Consider the following 17,908-nt stretch of genomic DNA (forward strand, 5'->3'; position numbering starts at 1 on the left):
ATGGAGGAAATGTCACATGACTACCTGTCACTGAGAAAGATTGGGAAATCATGTGACCAACCGTGAGTGGAGACAATTCAAGAATGGGGAGAAACCACAGAGAGACAAGTAGCGTGGAATTGAGGACACACCATGAATAGGAGAGTATGAGCACACATAGGACATAAAACACACCAATCTCAAGAAAACCAGAGGGTTATCAGATGGAAAGGGAAGCAGATCTTGTCATTGGAGAATCTGTACAAATCTCAAAACTGGACTTGCAAACATTATTTGGTAGGTGTTAGCCAACACAAAATGACATACTCAACCTATTTTATCCATACTTTATTAATGTGATGTTTTTCAGAAACATTTTTTGTGACATATTCCCCATGAATTTGCATTAAGGAAGGAGCAGAGTAAGGGATGTTTCAAAACATTTAAAATCTAAAGCTAAATTGAGTGAGAAACAGAAGCGAATGACAATCACAAGAAAAGTATGATTTCCATTTTGGCTCATGGAGCTCTTGGAATACTATGTTTGGTTCACGAATGAAAGGGGCAATACTGTACATCAAAAAGATGACCTTCAAATCTAAATCAACTTTTAGAACAATAATGATCTAAAGATGAGGACCTGACTCATGATGATTCATAATGGCGAATGAAGAGTCATGACTCATGGTCTGTGAGACACAACTGATGATTCAGAGTATTGACTATTTTGGCTTGAGTTATTACAATGACAGCATGATAATTATGTTTGATGCAAGATGAAACAAAATGGTAAATCAATTTGGCTGAGAAATTCTGTTGCAGGCCAGCAAAAACAAAAGCAACAGATTATGACCAAATTAAATGCATCTCTATTTAAAAGACATAAGGAAGGACAGAGTTGGCCAGTAAATGACAAGGATTAACAGCAACACAGTGAAATGTTTAAAAAGTTGACATTAATGGGGTTTGATTAAGCTCAGAGGTGCCAGAATCAGGTCAGAAGCTCTAGATTAGGGTCTATGTGGGATTGTAAGGGGTTAAGCAAGAGAACTAGAACCATTATTGCGTCTATAGATAGGGAAACTCAAAACTTATTACCTCCAAGAGCTGGAACAAAAAAGGGGGAGAATATACAGTCATTATAATGCATAAGTGATCATATAAAATATAAATCCATCAGAATAAACCCTTTATGTATGCATTTGACCTCAACTGACAGGGTTTAAAATCTTTGTCAACCTTCTCTCTGGTTTAAATGCAATTAGAATTGGCCAAGTTTACAGCAGCTGTTAAAAGACAGTATAATTACTATGCATTTCCTCTAGAACCCAGTTAGGGTCTAATTCCTATTCAGAGCTAATGGTAGGGCTCCTTGGAGAAAAGAGAACATCTGGTTTGTTTACCTGCTTCAAGTGTTTCTTTAGCTCGGAGGCTTCAGGTTCAGGAAGGGGGGGGAGCAATTCTGCGTTGCTTGGAGCAATGACCTACATTGATAAAGATATAGAAGCAACATAAGACCACTAAAGCATATACATAATTAATTGTTAAAAACATGGTAGAAACCCCTGTCTGGCTAGTTACAGAGAGCTATACCTTGTTGCAGTCCAGATCCACTAACCAAACGTCATCAGGCACCTTAAAATCAGACTTGTACAGAAAGAAACTGGCAGGCACGCCAATGACATATGGAGTGGGTGCTAGAAGGAGCTAGAAAAAGAAGATATACGTGTGACGAATAACGAGAGCATCGTTGTTTATACACCAACTGTTCAAAAAAGATTGAGTTGTGTTACCTGTTCTGCAGAGGCCATGCAGGTGGGCAACAGTGGAATGACAGGAAACATGTACTCAAGGGGATATATCATTGCAACAAATGCCATGACGCTCATTGAGAGAGCGTTATAATCTCGGGACTGCAGTACCACCTACAGACAGCAGAGGGTGAGAGTAAGTCTCCCTGTCATTATCAGAGTGACCCGCATTGGCAAAATGACGAAGACTAGCTTCATTTGAAATAACAGATCTATAGACAATTGTTTATCCATGACGCAGTATATTTTAAAAAGAGTCTAAAATTATTGCTCCCTCTCAAGTGTCAGCCTGTCCAACACTCAAAATATTTGTAAAAAATTAACACTGTTGCCTCTCACCATGTTAGTCACTTATAAACGCTTAGCTTACAGGATATTTTTGTAATACATTGTGACAAAATAAAAACAGCTGTAAAAGAGAACTCTGAATTACATTACTGCACAAAACACAAGTGAATGTACATACCAGCATTACAAATTTGACTAATAATCGTTTTCATTGTCACATGATCAAAAAATAAATTATAAATGATCTCTATATATAATCAAAATTATTAAAAGATAGAATAGAATATTCTTCTTTTATGCCAAAAATCATTAGGATATTAAGTAAAGATCATGTTCCCTAAAGATATTTTGTACATTTCCTGCCGTAAATATATTAAAACTTTGATTATTAGTATGCATTGTTGAGGACAACTTTAAAGGCAATTTTATCAACATTTTAATTTGAATTTTTTGCACATTCAGATTCCAGATTTTCTCATTTTTATGTTGACCGAATATTGTCCTATCCTAGCAAACAGTACATTAAATGGAAAGCTTATTTATGTACAAATCTCAATTTCAAAAAATAAAAACAAAAGTAAAAAAAAAATTCTGATCCAGGTTCTCATATGGTACTGGTATATGATGCATGCTCGCACAGTGAGGTGTATGTAAGCATAACCACAGCACAGATGCATATTGTATTTCTCTACATTTACTGTAGAGGTGCCAAGTTCTTTTCTTGGAGTACCATAAAAATAGTACACAAATATAGGGCCTCCACCATCTGAGTTGTGTTTGTGTTACCTTGTGCTCCAGCAGAATGCAGGCCAGGACTTGAAGACAAGCATCAACTCCAAGCAGCTCCAGGGGCAGGTGGAGAGGGAAGTCTACAATGCTGAAGCGGGAAGGGTCAGGAAGGGCAAAGGTCAGTGCAGGCTGCAGTTCATGGGGGAGTACTTCCACGTCCACACGTCGCTGACCAGCTACAGGCACCGGGGAGCGCAGCAGCCTATACACCCACGACTCGATCTCCCTCAGGTCCTGAAGCACCTGACTGCCCTTTTCCTTTTCCTCGACAGAGAGGGCGCCCGTGAACACACGCCACATTGTGTCCCTGAGGGAGAGAAACACACACATTCACATTTAAATTGTTCGATCAGGATCCGGTTCAGGTCCAAAAGTACAACCGAGAACAAGACTGACAAGCTCTCTTTCCATGGTTTTGTATTTTTTCATACTGCTGCTCAGTTCTTTAAACATTTAATAGTTTATTAACTAGTTTTTGAACTGTCCGGTATATTCAGGTATCGTCTAAAATGAAGGATTTATTCTAGAATCTACACAGAAAACAGAAATAGCACAAAAACAGTGGCAGCTGGCTTCTACTGTTTAGGATTAAACTACTAATCACTTTTAAGTAAAACAACAGGCACACTATCTAAAAGCTCTACAAGCACTAGACTACACCACAACATAATTGTTTGCATTACCATATTTTTTCACTCTTAATGCAAATATCTAATCGGCCATTCATGCAGCAGCAAATCAATACATAATTACATCATGTTCAACTGGTTGAATTATGCAAACCAAACATTACAATGAGGAAAAAAATACAGCTGCACGGTTAATCAAAATAAAACAAACAAATACAAATTCTATGCTTTCATTTAATTAATAAATATATAATCCTTGTGTTTTACAGTGAAGTGTAGCATTGTGTTCATGCAAAACAAACGCAGCAAACCAGCAATTCTTTTTCTTACACATTTTGAATCACAATCACAACTTCTGAAGGGATGAAGGAATGTTATCTACATGACTTTAACCATCTTGAGCGTGCTAATCTTCAGGGACTTCACATACAAAAAAAATTTAGTTTGTCAAGAAAATTGGGCATTGCAAGACTGATAAGGTCAGAAATAAACAACACAAATCCATGGATCCATCTTTCATTTTCAATTATTCAAGGTGCTGGTGGCAGTTTTGTAATTGCCTGGGGAATATTTTCTCAATAATTCTAACTCAAAACCAGCAGAGAATCTCTAGTATCAAGTATTATTTCTGACAATTTCTACAAAAATGAGCACAGTGGGCTCCTAAAGTTTAGAAGCACCCTAGGCAAAAAGGCTTTTGGATAAAATCAGTTGACGCGATTCTTTAAGGTCTTAATGAATGAATAACTTTGGTTAATTTCTCAGTGGTAGTGTAAAAAAATGGCGGACGGTTGATGGCTCACCCAGGGCATCTGAGAATGGCTTGATATGAGAAAAGGGAAATGATTTAACGAGATTAAACCCCCATCATTATCATTATAGGGTGGTTGTGGACACACATTTCAGTTCAAACAACTGCAAACAAAAATGCATGTCGCATCCGATGACCCCTTTAAATTTGTCACTGCTTTTTAGGTCAATCATTCAGGCCTACGTAACAGTTCATATCAATTCACTGGAGCTCGGATACACAAGCACAGCGTCTAAGATCCAGACAGGCCAGATTATGGTTGTGTGGGCTGAGTAGAGGTGCCGCAGTAAGTCATAATTGGTTCATCTGAGAACTCCCACTTCTCACAGCTGCTCTCTGAGAACAGTCAGTGGCCTCAATCTGTCATACAGCCTGTCTCCACCAGCTCCACGCACTCGCTGCAGCTCTTAACATGTTTTGTTCTCTCGCACTCTACCTGTCTTTTTCCTTCTATTGTCAATTTGTGCCGACAAAACCACTGGGACATCTTTATTAATTGTGTTGTTGCTGCATAGTTAAATTGTTGCATATTAACACAGGCCTGTTTAGGGACACAAATGCTAATGAATATAGACTCTCTGGCCAACCACAGTTCTGCAATGAAAAGCGAAGATGCTAATGTAATATCAAAATATGCAAACTAGTTTAATTACTGAATTCAGGACCCCTACTTTTTTAGTTTCATACTACTTCCTGTAACAGATTCCACTTTTTAAAAAATTACCAAAAAAATCTTTTAAAGCCGAGTATGAAAAGCACCTTCTGTTCAAAAGTCCGTGGTCTGTAAGATTTTTTTGGTCTCTATGTTCAAGGCAGCATTTACTTGTTCAACATTTATTTAACCAAATCCATACAGTAGCATTGTCAAATATTGTTACAATTTAAAATAACTGATATCTATTTTAATTGATTTTTGAATGTAATTTTTTTTTTTTTTTTTACAGAAAATCAGTCTAATATGCTGATTTTGTGCTGAGGAAACATTTCTTATTATTTTCAGTGTTAAAACCCATTGTGATGTTGAGTGATATATTTTTTTCTGGATTCTCTGATAATTCAAAAGTACAGCATTCACCTGAAATAGAAATGTTTTGTACGGTGAATATATTTAATACATTATATACATAGAAATGTAATATATTATGTTATTTATTCGACAATCCTGGAAATAAAAAATCTGCATTTCATTACATTTGGACATCAAAAGTGAAACTAAGATGCTTTAGTGATTTGAAAACCGACTTCTGGTTTGTTCATTAGGCCATTGGACTGACATATGGTTATTCTCACACAGAATAGCCCAGTTGAGAGCAGTATGACGCATGATGGTTTGTCATTACAAGGTTGAGTCGTGCATACTGAAGGGCTACAAAACGTGGGTAAAGCCAAGGTCACTGCAGTACTGCGAGAACATGATGACTGAATCAGAAATGGCCTTTAAAGACACATTCACTGCAAAGGCTCATTTTCTCATTTTCTAAATTCTCTCATTTTGTCTGAGTCATTTCTATTTTCACTGTAATGTGACATAAGGTCATATATTTGAGGCTGCCAAGTAGGTAGGCGCACTGATTAAAAGAATAAGTTGGGGTGTACTAAGCACGACACAAGAATAAACTACACGGTCACCAAATAACATAGTCCATTAGCAAAACTGTATGCGGTTTATGGTTGGCAAGCCAATATGCATTAATATTTACAACAACTAAAAGCTAATTTTGGCTCATTCCACAAATAGAAAATCATGCTTTATGTAGAATTCATGATAAAAAAAAAAGAAGTTTAAACACAAGGGCAGTCTGATTTTTTTATCAGTATATTTCAAGAATAGTTAGTTCACAAAAAAACCCTCAGTTTTAGTTAACTTTGCAAACGGAATGAGTTTAAACAGTTGATAAAAACATCACTATCATCCACAAGCTATTCAAGTAATCCACAAGCTGCATGGTTGTAAAAAAAAAAACTATAAATTAAATCAAGGTTTTTCTAACTTTAGAAAACTGGATCTGGCTGAAATCCATCATCTATAAAATTGCTTTCTCCAATTAAAAAAATAAATCAAAAGAGAAATCCACACAAATGAAGAGCCATTTACAAGTGAAAACACGTCCAAAATGTTTTAAACAAATATGTCTGGTGGATTTTTATAGGAGTGGACAACATATAAACCTCTTTACTATAAAATGTCATCAATCAAATGCCTCCATCAAATAAAATTATTTTATTTATAGTATCATCTTCTCACCCTTACAAAAAGCTCTACACTCTACGCAATATTTAACTAGCTGATTATGGACTAACACCAACACCAACTACAGCTAACTGTGAACTAACACCTAGCAAAGTAAATATAGCATTCCAGTTTGAAATGGAGAGGATCGAAATTCAGCTGAATAAGCAAGGAAATGAAAACAAAGAGAAAACATTGCATCTACATGGAATATATGAACTGCTTCGGATCTGAACAACAAGGCTGCAATGCTGGTTAAATTATTCTCCACACTCGCAAGCAAATAAAAAGGGGCTTGGCAGGGCAATTCAACTGCAAACAAATTGAGGCCTGCAAACGCGACTGTGGCTCATGGTGGATGTGGTTGCTAGGTTACGCAAGAATAGACTCTGCTGAGGAAATCACAGAGATAAAAAACCTTCTACTCAATGCTTATTGATCTGCAGCAGAGTGTCATCGTGCAGATTGTTTACCAATATACACTCAAGGATGTAGTTACCATTACCACTGAGATATGTGAAGAAGATCTAGTTAAAACCTCTCCTGTGTGGAGCACCTCACTGCAAGAGCACTTGCACAGACCTTCCTTCCTTCACACAATCCCAGCCAGCCACACGCACTTGCTTCTTCACACTACTTCCTTTTCACTCATTACAAGCATCGTCACACATCCTTCCACTTGTGACTTCCTTTAGTAAAATCATCAGCATCCTTTTTATGTGTCATTCTAATTACAGCCATAACGCTACAAGATCTAACAATGTCACACCATTCTGGCATTCTTAGCGTAACATATTTAAAGATGCTAAATTAGTCATATTCATGTTGCTATTTTATGATATTTTATGTGAAGAGCTATTGGTTTGTTCAAGTGCAATATCAACAAAAGGAAGAGAAAAAACACTGCAAAACTCATAATTGGTTCTCACACACTATCATGGCCAAACATATCGGAACCCTTGGTAAATATGATCAAAGAGAGAATTCATTTGCATTGTTGATTATTTTGATCTTTTATTGAAAAAATAAAATAATAATAATAATAATAATTCAAACCTATCATTGGATAATAAGAATTTAAAATGGAGGGAAATATCATTATGTATAAATGTTTTTCTCAAATACACTTTGGACAATTATTGGCACCCATAAAATAACTCTGAAGTATATTCCCATTCATTAAAGTGGGATTATGAACATGAAATTATCCAGCCATAGCTTCCTGCTTCACAGAAATATAAATATGAGAAAAGAAAGACCAATTCCTATTATATAAAGTCCTATTAATCATCCGTCACAATGATTGAAATTTTTTGTGTGTGAATTAACTCAAAGCAATACAAAAATTATGAAGATAGTAGCAGCATTTGTAAACAGAGAGGTAGATTGTTGCCAGTTGTAAAAAGCTTCTGGCAGCACCACAGTGTTTGACAATTATATGTCTACTTATTGCAAATCATTGCCGTCATTGCTTCGGTGCACAAGTATTATCTTGCTGAATCTCAGGGTGATGTTACATATCTCCATACTTCACAGATAAGAAAAAAAGAAGGCTGCTCACCGCTGTGTGGACTTGGCAGCACCGGGTCTCTGGTTGAGCCGTTGACTACAGCAGTCCACCATACGCTTGAGGATGTACAGACACTCCCTGAATGTAGTAAAGAAGGGGTAGTGGCTCAGAATGCACAGAGAGGTCAATGTGCTGTTCCGGTTCTGTGGTGCCAGTCGCCCGCTACGTTTAGAGCGTGGAGACTTTCCGCTGCCTGGCTCCCCGGGTGGCAAATTCCCATCTCCTCCAGGGGGCAGTGTAGATTCCCCTGGAAAGGTCAATGTGGAAGGGTCAGATTTCTCTGTGGCCTCCACTGCAGAATCTGTATGTAGGGCCTTTTCTCCTGTATAAAGAAAAATATTAAGGATTAATCACAGCATTCCATTTTAATAAAATGTGAATAATCAAAACAGATCATTCCTTTTAAATTACCATTAATTATGGACATTAACAGACACGTGCAAAACATTAAGACATTACTGCAGATAACAATACTTTTGATGTTAATTATTTTCGTAATTTTTGCAAACACCGTGAAATTCCATGTTATATAGGAAAAATGTTCTGCCTTATAAAACCGATCCAAAGTGACCTCTGACCTTTTCCTTCAGTTCGCGGGCGGTGATGGCCCTTCTGGAAAGAGCGGTAAAAGTTGAGGCAGATTCCATAGCGAGTGACACCTGAGTCTTTGTCGGTGAGAGTGAAGACAAAAGAGGTGTCATCACGAAGGCTGACCCTGCGCTGGCGGATGCTCAGGCATCCTTCGGGCTGGCAGAAGAAGACAACGTCAGGGGGCAGAGGGAAGTCATTGTGGTCCTCCAGTGGATAGCGTCTCAGCAGCTGAGGTGTTTGCGCCACACTGTCACTGCTGGGTTGCCTGATTAAGAGAAAAAGACTGAAGTGAGAGACAAAAGGACAGATCTCTCGCTTTTCTTAGCCCCAGCACTTGTTCTTTTATGCACTTTGTGCAATGGATGGAGATACACACACACACACACACATCAGAGAATCCTGAAAAAAATAGCATAGATTCTATGAAAATATTAAACCATTTAATGTTGATAAGCTTTGCCATAAAGTTTATGTAATTTTCCAACATCTTTGTATTCTCACTTTTTAAATATTTCAAAAGTTGTTTTCTTTTTTTCCCCTGTTTTAGTTATAGATGATCTAGAATTCAGTATTTAATTGGTTTACATTTGATTCAATGTTTCTATAACAGTGTCACAAACGGTTTTGAAAACACAGGGTTAAAAAGGAATGGGGAACAGCAATTTATTAAGGCTGGATTTTGAGAAAGGGTTGCTCCACAATCATATTTCCAAAGATCCACTTTTTTTATTCATTGTATTATGATTTCCTGTCAACACTACACCAGTCTTCATCATGATAACATACAATCCCATTTAACGTAAACCGACAGCTTTACACCTGAGGTTGGAAGCCTGGAATACACCTGCACAGGTCGTATACAAACAGAACACACAATCTTTTCACCTTTTATTCAATGCTACTGTCAACAATTTGCTCACGCTTCTATAGAACCTATGTCTGAGGCGTATACACGCAGGCATACTCAAATACTATTCAACAATCTCCCTTACCTGGCTCCAACTACCACCAGGTAGTCCAGGAGGCGGGGACACATTTTCTTTTTCTCCATCTTTGTATCAGGAGTGTCTCTAAGTCATGGCAACTGTAGCAACCATCAGCTTTCAGGCAGGCAGTCGTCCAGTCAGGGTCAGCAGAACTAAGAGTTGGCTGATCGAGGCAGGCAGCACCCAATCATTGCGGTCTGTGGTGTGCAGGAATGGGGCCTGTGGAGAAGAAACAGTGAATATTTTAGAAGTAATCCCTCACAAAGCTAGCGCTCTGCAGTAAAATGAAGCCTGCTGCAAAGCTTGAAGATGCTGCAAAAGTGATTTTTGTACGAAATTCCATTCAATGTGCATCCCCATTTCCCAAACGTATTGCTGAAATAGTTGTCCTGAAATATCCTCAGATGTAGTCATAGCTTTTTTTTTGGTTGTTGTTGCTGCTGTTTTGGTCACATATTTGGCATAAGGTGCATCACTACTATATTTTAGGCCTGGCTACTTTTATAAGATTATCAAACTGGTATTCATTTTGCTGTGGCACATTTATGATCCCAAATGTAAATGTACTACTGTCCGTACTAAACACGTTTGAGGAAGCATAGCATTCAGTTCTGTTCTAGATAGACACCTCTGGAAAACTTATGATATATTTCTAATGTCTAACAATCCTTACAGTCAAACAGAGCACACTATACAAGCCAAGCTTTAGTAGTATTCACTAACACATCTTGACAGGAGGCTCAACTTTAAATGTAAACACACACACACACACACACACACACACGTGAAAGGGATTGGAGCCCAGCTGTGTCCTCACTGCATGGATTTGCCATTTGTGTTCCTCGTGTGTTAGCACTCTAATGCATGAGCAACTGACTCGATCTAAATGACAAACACAAGCATTCTCAAATTTCACACAGGAAATACACACTTTGCATAATATCCAGTTAGATTGACTTGGAAGTTATCAATTCAGCTAACATTACTGTTTAGGAAACCCATTAAATGTTTGTGATATAAATTTATATATTATCTATATCATAATATTTTATTATCATCATAACATGTTATAATCCAAAAATATCCTAATCAAGACATTTTGGATGAATGTATTCTTTTAACTAAACAAAAACAATCTTAAAAAGCTGCAAACAGAGGTATCCAAAACACATCAACTGGTCACCGGGGTTCCTCAGGAATCGGTTCTTGGACCCCTACTCTTTTCCACATACACTACAACACTAGGTCCAATCATACAGGCACATGGCTTCTCCTACACACAGCTCTACCTTGTTTTTAACCAGATGATTCAATGGTAGCTGCATGGACTTCAGGCTGCCTAACAGACATCTCGGCATGGGTGAAAGATCATCACCTGCAGCTCAACATGGCCAAGACTGAACTTCTTGTCTTCTCTGCCACACAAACTCTACAGCACGACTTCACCATCCAGCTAGGTTCGTCTACAATTAGCCCATCAACTTCGGTCACAAATCTTGGTGTAATCTTTGACGACCAGCTGACCTTCATAGAGCACATTGCAAAGACTGCTCAATCTCCCAGATTTGGATTACTCAACATCAGAAAGATCAAGCCCTTTCTTACAGAGCATGAAGCATAACTTCTTGTCCAAGCCCTGGTCATTTATAGGCTGGACTACTGCAATTCTCTTCTGGCTAGACTTTCTGCAAGAACAATCAAACCTCTACAAATGATTTAGAATGCAGCAGCGCGACTGGTCTTCAACGTGTACAAAAGAACCCATGTTACACCGCTCTTTATCGCCCCGCACTAGCTTCCGGTTGCATCTCAAATTCAGTTGCTTACAGAACAGCCACAGGCTCAGCACCCGCCTACTTCCACTTACTATTACAAATCTACATCGCCTCCAGAAGCCTGAGATCTGTGAGTGAGCGACGCCTTGTGGTACCATCACAGAAAGGCTCAAAATTACTCTCTAGAACATTCTCGTTCACCGTTCACGGCTGGTGGAATGATCAACACACCCCTATCCCGAATGCTGTATCCCTGTCAATCTTGTCCTGTCACCTCTTTCTACACTACTTGACTTAATTCTACATTTATATTTAGAAAAAAATCCATTTTCATTTATTCCTTTCCTTTTCCAGCATGTACTTATAATACCAGCCTCAGGTGCTGTTCAAATGAGCACTTCCTCTGTCTGCAATCGCTTATGTATTCCCCATTTGTAACTCGCTTTAAAAAAAAAAAAAAAGTGTCTGCAAAATGACTAAATGTAAAGCGAACAGTAAATATGAAGTGAGAGTCAGACAGCCTTTCACAAGCAGTTGCTTCTGTCTCACTGCAGTGTCTGTGTTTTTTTTTTGTACTGACCCAAAACTGGGTCAGAGCTTATCTGAAGTTCTGGATACTCTGCACTGCAGAGAGTTTTCCATGATGCTCTAACACACAGACAGACACCTGCACCTTACATCTGACAAACAACTGCATTTCTTTTGCCTCAGAAGCTTAACAGTGTAAAGTTATTTCTTTACAATGACAGTCCAGAATTGAAAAAAATATATTTTCACTTATTTAAAAATATTTTTTTCCTAGCATCTTGTAGAATACATTTACATGATTTAAGTACAACAACAACTGTTTGTGCATATTTGACATTGTTGCAGCACCTCTTGTCACTCTGACCAAAATGCACTGTTTTAGTTTTTGTCCCTTAAAAAGCCATCTTTGCGAAAACCCCAACCTGCTCTGATTCATCCGCAGGCCCCAGTCTATTGCGACTGGTCAACCTGAAAATAAGCTGAACCTTATTTAACAGATTTCAGCCCAAGGTTTCATTAGCAACGTTGCATGTACAATAACACTGTTGGCCTTGAAAGTACAATGTTTTTTTTTTTGCCCTTGCAGTAAAATAAATAGCGTATCCTCAGCATCACTTACCAAGCAGTTCTTTGAGGGTGGATCAACCAGTAGGCGCATTATGCAAATGTTTAACAGGGTGATGCAGCTAGTCATGTAAATAATGTCAGGACTACAAACAAAGAGTTTCAGGCAAATATTTTCTGCTGGAGAGATAAACTCCTATTGGCAAGGATTTTGTGTTTTTGCAGACTGTTTACATGAACGAACAGCTATATTACACACTAAAGGAAAGATTAAATAAAAGAAAAAGCATAATAGGTGCTCTTTAAATAAAACTCATATGCCCTAAAAGCAGAACCCTTAAAAGCAGAAATGGTGTTATGCAATATTACGTAACTGCATATGGCTCACAAAACAAGGACATCTCATCAGGGTCAACACTGAGCAGGTACTCAGCCTATAGTAGATCATTTGTCAAGATACGTGCACCCCTGTCCAGCAAAATATACATTTTCAGCTTATTAAAAACAGACAGAGACAGAGACAGAGAGAGAGAGAGACACAGAGACACAGAGAGAGAGAGACACAGAGAGAGAGAGAGACACAGAGAGAGAGAGAGAGAGAGAGAGAGAGAGAGAGAGAGAGAGAGAGAAGTGCTCTGCAATGCAGTTCTGCAAATGTGCAAACAAGTTAACATGTTAACTTGTAACTCGTAAACTAACCAACTAAGTATTCTTTGTTGTGACTGGCTTCAATTGAACATTCCTCAAAACAATGCTGCTATCCTTAAAGTTTATTACACACAGCCAGATCTTTTGGAACGTTTTAATTCTGGAAAGAACTGAGACATATTCATCTTGAACCTTGACTCAAACTGCCTTTGAATGACTAGTCCAGTCAGCAAGTTTGGCCTTGTCCGAGAAGATGTATTTATCTCTGGTGTCAGAGGAGCCAAAGTGTCCGCACTGTGATTAGTAGCCCCCTCTTTCTGCTGGAGTGGCATTTTTTTGCTCTTCCTCCGTCACTATCAACAGCTCAGAGAGGAAGAGGAAGAGGTGGTGGAAGTGAGGGGAGAAGATAGATAGTTCGTGACTAAGACATCAATAACGCCTCTGTTTCTTCCTCTAAGCATCACTCGGATCATTTGACACCAGGACCTCCATGCTGTTCTTGTCTTAAATCACAGCTCTCACTACTGACCCAACATGAATCAATTGCGCTTGGAGCAAAAGCTTCCGGGAGCTATGGGATGCCTAAAAACAGACATTAAAATTCGAGCAGGCTTGTAAAGTATATGATTAATTATACTTTATTTTTATCTGGACTTTTGTACTTTATCAGCCGAATACTGAAACAGAACATTCTTGCTCGATAACCTCTCAAATGGCAAAAATTATGTTTCACTTCCCAGAAATTCATTTAGACCTTCAACATAATTTTTTGCAGATCATTGTGTCGTAAATTTTTCCACTAATCTAGCGAGCAAATCAAATCAAATTACACACCAATGACAACCAAATCACTGTAAATGGCATTGGGACATATCTTTTCTTGCTAAGACACACTGCTGAAGATGGATAAACTTGTCTTGTGATCATGTGAACCTGTTCCAAATGTCGACCAACAAAACTGACATTTTCAGTTAACAGGTCTCAGATTTGAAAGTTAGGTATATCTTATACAGTTTAAGTTTGCACAGTAAAAAATTACCTGCATATTACTATTTCTGATTATTATTACAAGTAAACAATAGTTTTATACAACAATATTGTGTTTTTACCTTCACAAATTAACATATCAGTAGCTCTTTTTTCATTTTTCATTCTTTTTTGACATCAGTGGCTCTCATCCAGTTACTTTTAACTGTTTGGTATATCTTAACCATAATATTTTAATATATTATCTTGATTATTCACACTTTTTTCATAAAAAACAGTTTTACCATTTACTGCATGTTATTCTTCTCATTATTTCCCTATTAGTGGCTAATGAACCGTAAATCTCACCCATAGGCTCGCTTACATATTGAAGAAACAGGTGGAGAAAATGTATACACACGTGAAAAAGGTTTTAACATTATCAAAATGTGTATAAGGTAATGATTTGAATCATGTGAAATGAATTGTGTTTTGAATTATGTGATCTGCAATAAGCTGGTTCTTGCAGGAACATTCGCACAAGAACAGATTACTTTCAGCTTGTGTTATAACTTTCCTAATGCATCTCAAAGAACATATTTTATCCAAAGCCAATTATACGCAGCTAAAAGAAAGAAAGGAATAAAAAAAAGATAAATAACGACACACTTTATGTGCCCTCTATTTTACCTAACTACCTGGTTAATTAGGTAGCGTGGAACAAATCCCAGACCTCGTCACCTCCAGGGAACACATGCGTTTATGGGTCTATGGGAAACGTGACATGATCTCGTACCCTGTCAATCACAGTGTGTCTGCCTCATGGCTCTACAATCAGCCTCGGGTAATGAGATTCCACACGGTCGCCGTGGAAACCAATACTGCCTCTTTTCATGAGCACAGCTGTGACGGCTATTTTAAACAGACAATACACTGTCCCAATCACCATACGCACAGAAAGACAATGAACAGCCTTTGGCCAATAAAACAAGCATGAGCAAAACCAAAATGAGCAAGGCTAATTGCTTCTTTCCATCCAAAGAAATAAACAAACAAATGCCTTAGCTAATCATAAATCGGCAATTGCATTGGGTTATCCACAGTAGTGCAATCTATAAAGAATATAAAGGATCTGATTGAAGCTGAAGGATTTTTATGCGTCGGAGTACAAAATTGTGCTAAAACTCAACTAAACGGTGGTTTGACTGCAAAAAACGTGTTAAGATGATACTGTAGAGCAGAGTGAACCATACAAATAGGAATCTGAAAAGAATCGAATTAAATCTACCTGGTCTCACGGCACGACCATACCTTGGTGCACTTTTTAGAGAGACACAAAATATGTACCAATAAGTACATATCACTGCAGTTTTCAAGAGAACCAAACACTAGAGGCAGTAAAACTCTGACACCCTTCTTTCACCAAAACTGACAGATTTGTGATTAATAAAGAGCAATTTTCGCACAGTTACTTGAAGAACATCAATATTAATATGATGGGATAATTGAAACCTGATGCTTTTGAAAGTTATCATCACACATATCCAGCTTCATATCTATGGGTTTTCATAGACGGTGGTAGCTCACGGAGTATAGAGATGTACTTGAGAGGCGAGGAGCCCTGGTGTAACCACGGTTCAACAAAACAGTTCAAATCTATGTAAAAGTGAGTTGAAATGGCACAGTTACATAAATGCATTTTTAGATCGCTTTTTTCATTTGTTTAACACTACTGGGTAGGTTTTTGTATGGATTTGGTGTAGGGCATTTTCCAACATGACAGAGCATTAACTTTTAGCAATAGTCCACAAATATTTTAAGTTTGAACTGCCTATATAAAAGTAAAAAAAAAAAAAAAAAAAAAAAAAAAAAGTGCACAAAAGGTACATACTTTTATGAGACCAGATTGAATTAAATCAATGTGAGAAAAATGAAAGAGTATTTCAAGCACAGAGCATGTTTGCCATCTTGTATCAGTCAGTGAGGACATTATTTTTAAATGCAAGTGTGCCTTAACAGCTTTAACTGAGGCTCGAGGCTGCTTCTTGACTGTTTTTTAAGATTCAGAGCCAGTTTGTCTTGTCAATCACACACCAATAATATTTCAAACAAGGTACAAATCTACATATTAACATGAGAGTTAAGATGTAATAGGTTATAACCAACTAACATGATTATGCAGGGATGCACCAAAATGAAAATTCTTTGCCGATGTCAACCGAAATAAAACACTGGACCGAAGGCCGAATACAGAACCATTTTCCCTATATATTTTGACAGTTGGTTTTTTTACAATTATGTAAATTTAATAGCCAAAATGTGCTTTTTACGGTGTTGTCTAGCTTTTCAAAAAAAAAAAAAAAAAAATTACATTTATACAATAAATCAATAATTACAAAACAACAATTTAATAATATTTACAATAAACACCAAACATTTCTTAAATATATGTATATATATTACATATCCCAATTGGAACAGTATGTATGAGTGTTATAATAAATATAGTAATAGAGCTGTTGGAATGATTATTATCATTATTGCTGTCTCACTTTTATTTTTATTTTTTTAAATGCATGAAAATGTTACTGAGCAGCGGACTAGTAACACTTTTATTGCAGACAGACTTTAAAACTGAATGGGCTACATGCAAATCGTGCATGTATTAGAAAACATAACGGTCTGCAGTATATTTACTAATCATTCGTCATTTCGCGAATTTGGTCGTCACACAGTAGCCAGCAACAGCCATCCTTCTTCTCATTGGAGACTCGAGATAATGTGCTTGTAATGATTGTAGTGTCTTTTAAATGCCTTTACACTGCCGACATGTTTGCTGCATGAGCGCTTATATTTGATCACATCATGTCATTGCTTGGCACAATTTATTCAGTCTTTCTGGCTATTTGGCCAAACACTGAAAGAGAGCTTTTTTTTTGCTAATTTTCCGCCGAACATTTGGTGCATCCTTTCAATTATGTATTATTGCATTTGTTGCAAATGAGTGTATAGCTGAGAGACAAATGAATCCATGCATGAGGTCCTAAAGGTGACAGCAACCTAATATACCTGCTGTTGTTTGTGTCCTGCGTAAATCACACAATTAAACACAAAGAGAAACTCTCTCACTGCTCTTGACTAAATGCATTCTTTGGCTTTATTTATAGAATGAAGACTGTATTACGTTTTAAACATTTGATGAATTAGTTTCTGTAGCATTTCTTATTTCTAATAGAATTACAACTATTTAATTTATTTGTGCTAGTGTAATTTGTTTTTATTTTATTATTGCCCATTTCTGTGTCTTCAGTGAGTGAGCTTGAGAGGTTTTTACCCACGTTAGCTTAGGCTAGCATTTTCTCTCTTTTTGTTATTCATTTGTATTTAAATCATAATAAATTAGCATTAAACATTTTATACACATTGTGACACTTAAACATTTACATTTTATAAATCTAAAGCGATATAAATAATTTAAATGATGTCGAAAATGATGAAATGTTTCATATTTTGAAGAAAGAAAAAAAACGTTTCAATTTACAATTCACAGGTCTTATCTTTACAAGAGCTACATGTTCTCCAACATGTGCTTCAGCAAATAAAAGACTTTTTCCTCCACCTAGAAGACAAATACATCTCCACTTAAACACACATACAGCAGCATAATGAAAGGAATGCTGTAACCAAACATGAAGAGCAACAGGTATCTCAAAATGAAGTGATCTGCGGAGGAATTCTGGAAA

At 37.2% G+C, this 17,908-nt stretch overlaps 1 protein-coding gene across 50 annotated transcripts in view; it reads right to left on the minus strand.

The window, feature by feature from the left end:
• madd (MAP-kinase activating death domain) overlaps positions 1 to 17,908 on the minus strand; it is a 49,309-nt gene that overhangs the window by 27,535 nt on the left and 3,866 nt on the right. For 26 of the 50 annotated variants that reach the window (XM_043244385.1, XM_043244388.1, XM_043244384.1 and 23 more), the window contains exons 2-8: positions 9,691 to 9,903; positions 8,686 to 8,963; positions 8,099 to 8,429; positions 2,865 to 3,174; positions 1,773 to 1,904; positions 1,573 to 1,686; positions 1,383 to 1,463 (exon numbers count right to left, since the gene is read on the minus strand). In XM_043244385.1, the coding sequence (XP_043100320.1) occupies positions 1,383 to 1,463; positions 1,573 to 1,686; positions 1,773 to 1,904; positions 2,865 to 3,174; positions 8,099 to 8,429; positions 8,686 to 8,963; positions 9,691 to 9,749 (1,305 nt within the window). In that variant the 5' untranslated portion in view covers positions 9,750 to 9,903. Of the gene's footprint in view, positions 1 to 1,077; positions 1,087 to 1,382; positions 1,464 to 1,572; positions 1,687 to 1,772; positions 1,905 to 2,864; positions 3,175 to 8,098; positions 8,430 to 8,685; positions 8,964 to 9,690; positions 9,904 to 17,908 lie in introns of all 50 variants that reach the window. The other 24 variants (XM_043244376.1, XM_043244370.1, XM_043244346.1 and 21 more) reach the window with 1 other exon arrangement.

The sequence above is a fragment of the Puntigrus tetrazona genome, chromosome 7 (assembly GCF_018831695.1).
Source record: "Puntigrus tetrazona isolate hp1 chromosome 7, ASM1883169v1, whole genome shotgun sequence".
In the NCBI taxonomy this organism is placed as follows: Eukaryota; Metazoa; Chordata; class Actinopteri; order Cypriniformes; family Cyprinidae; genus Puntigrus; species Puntigrus tetrazona.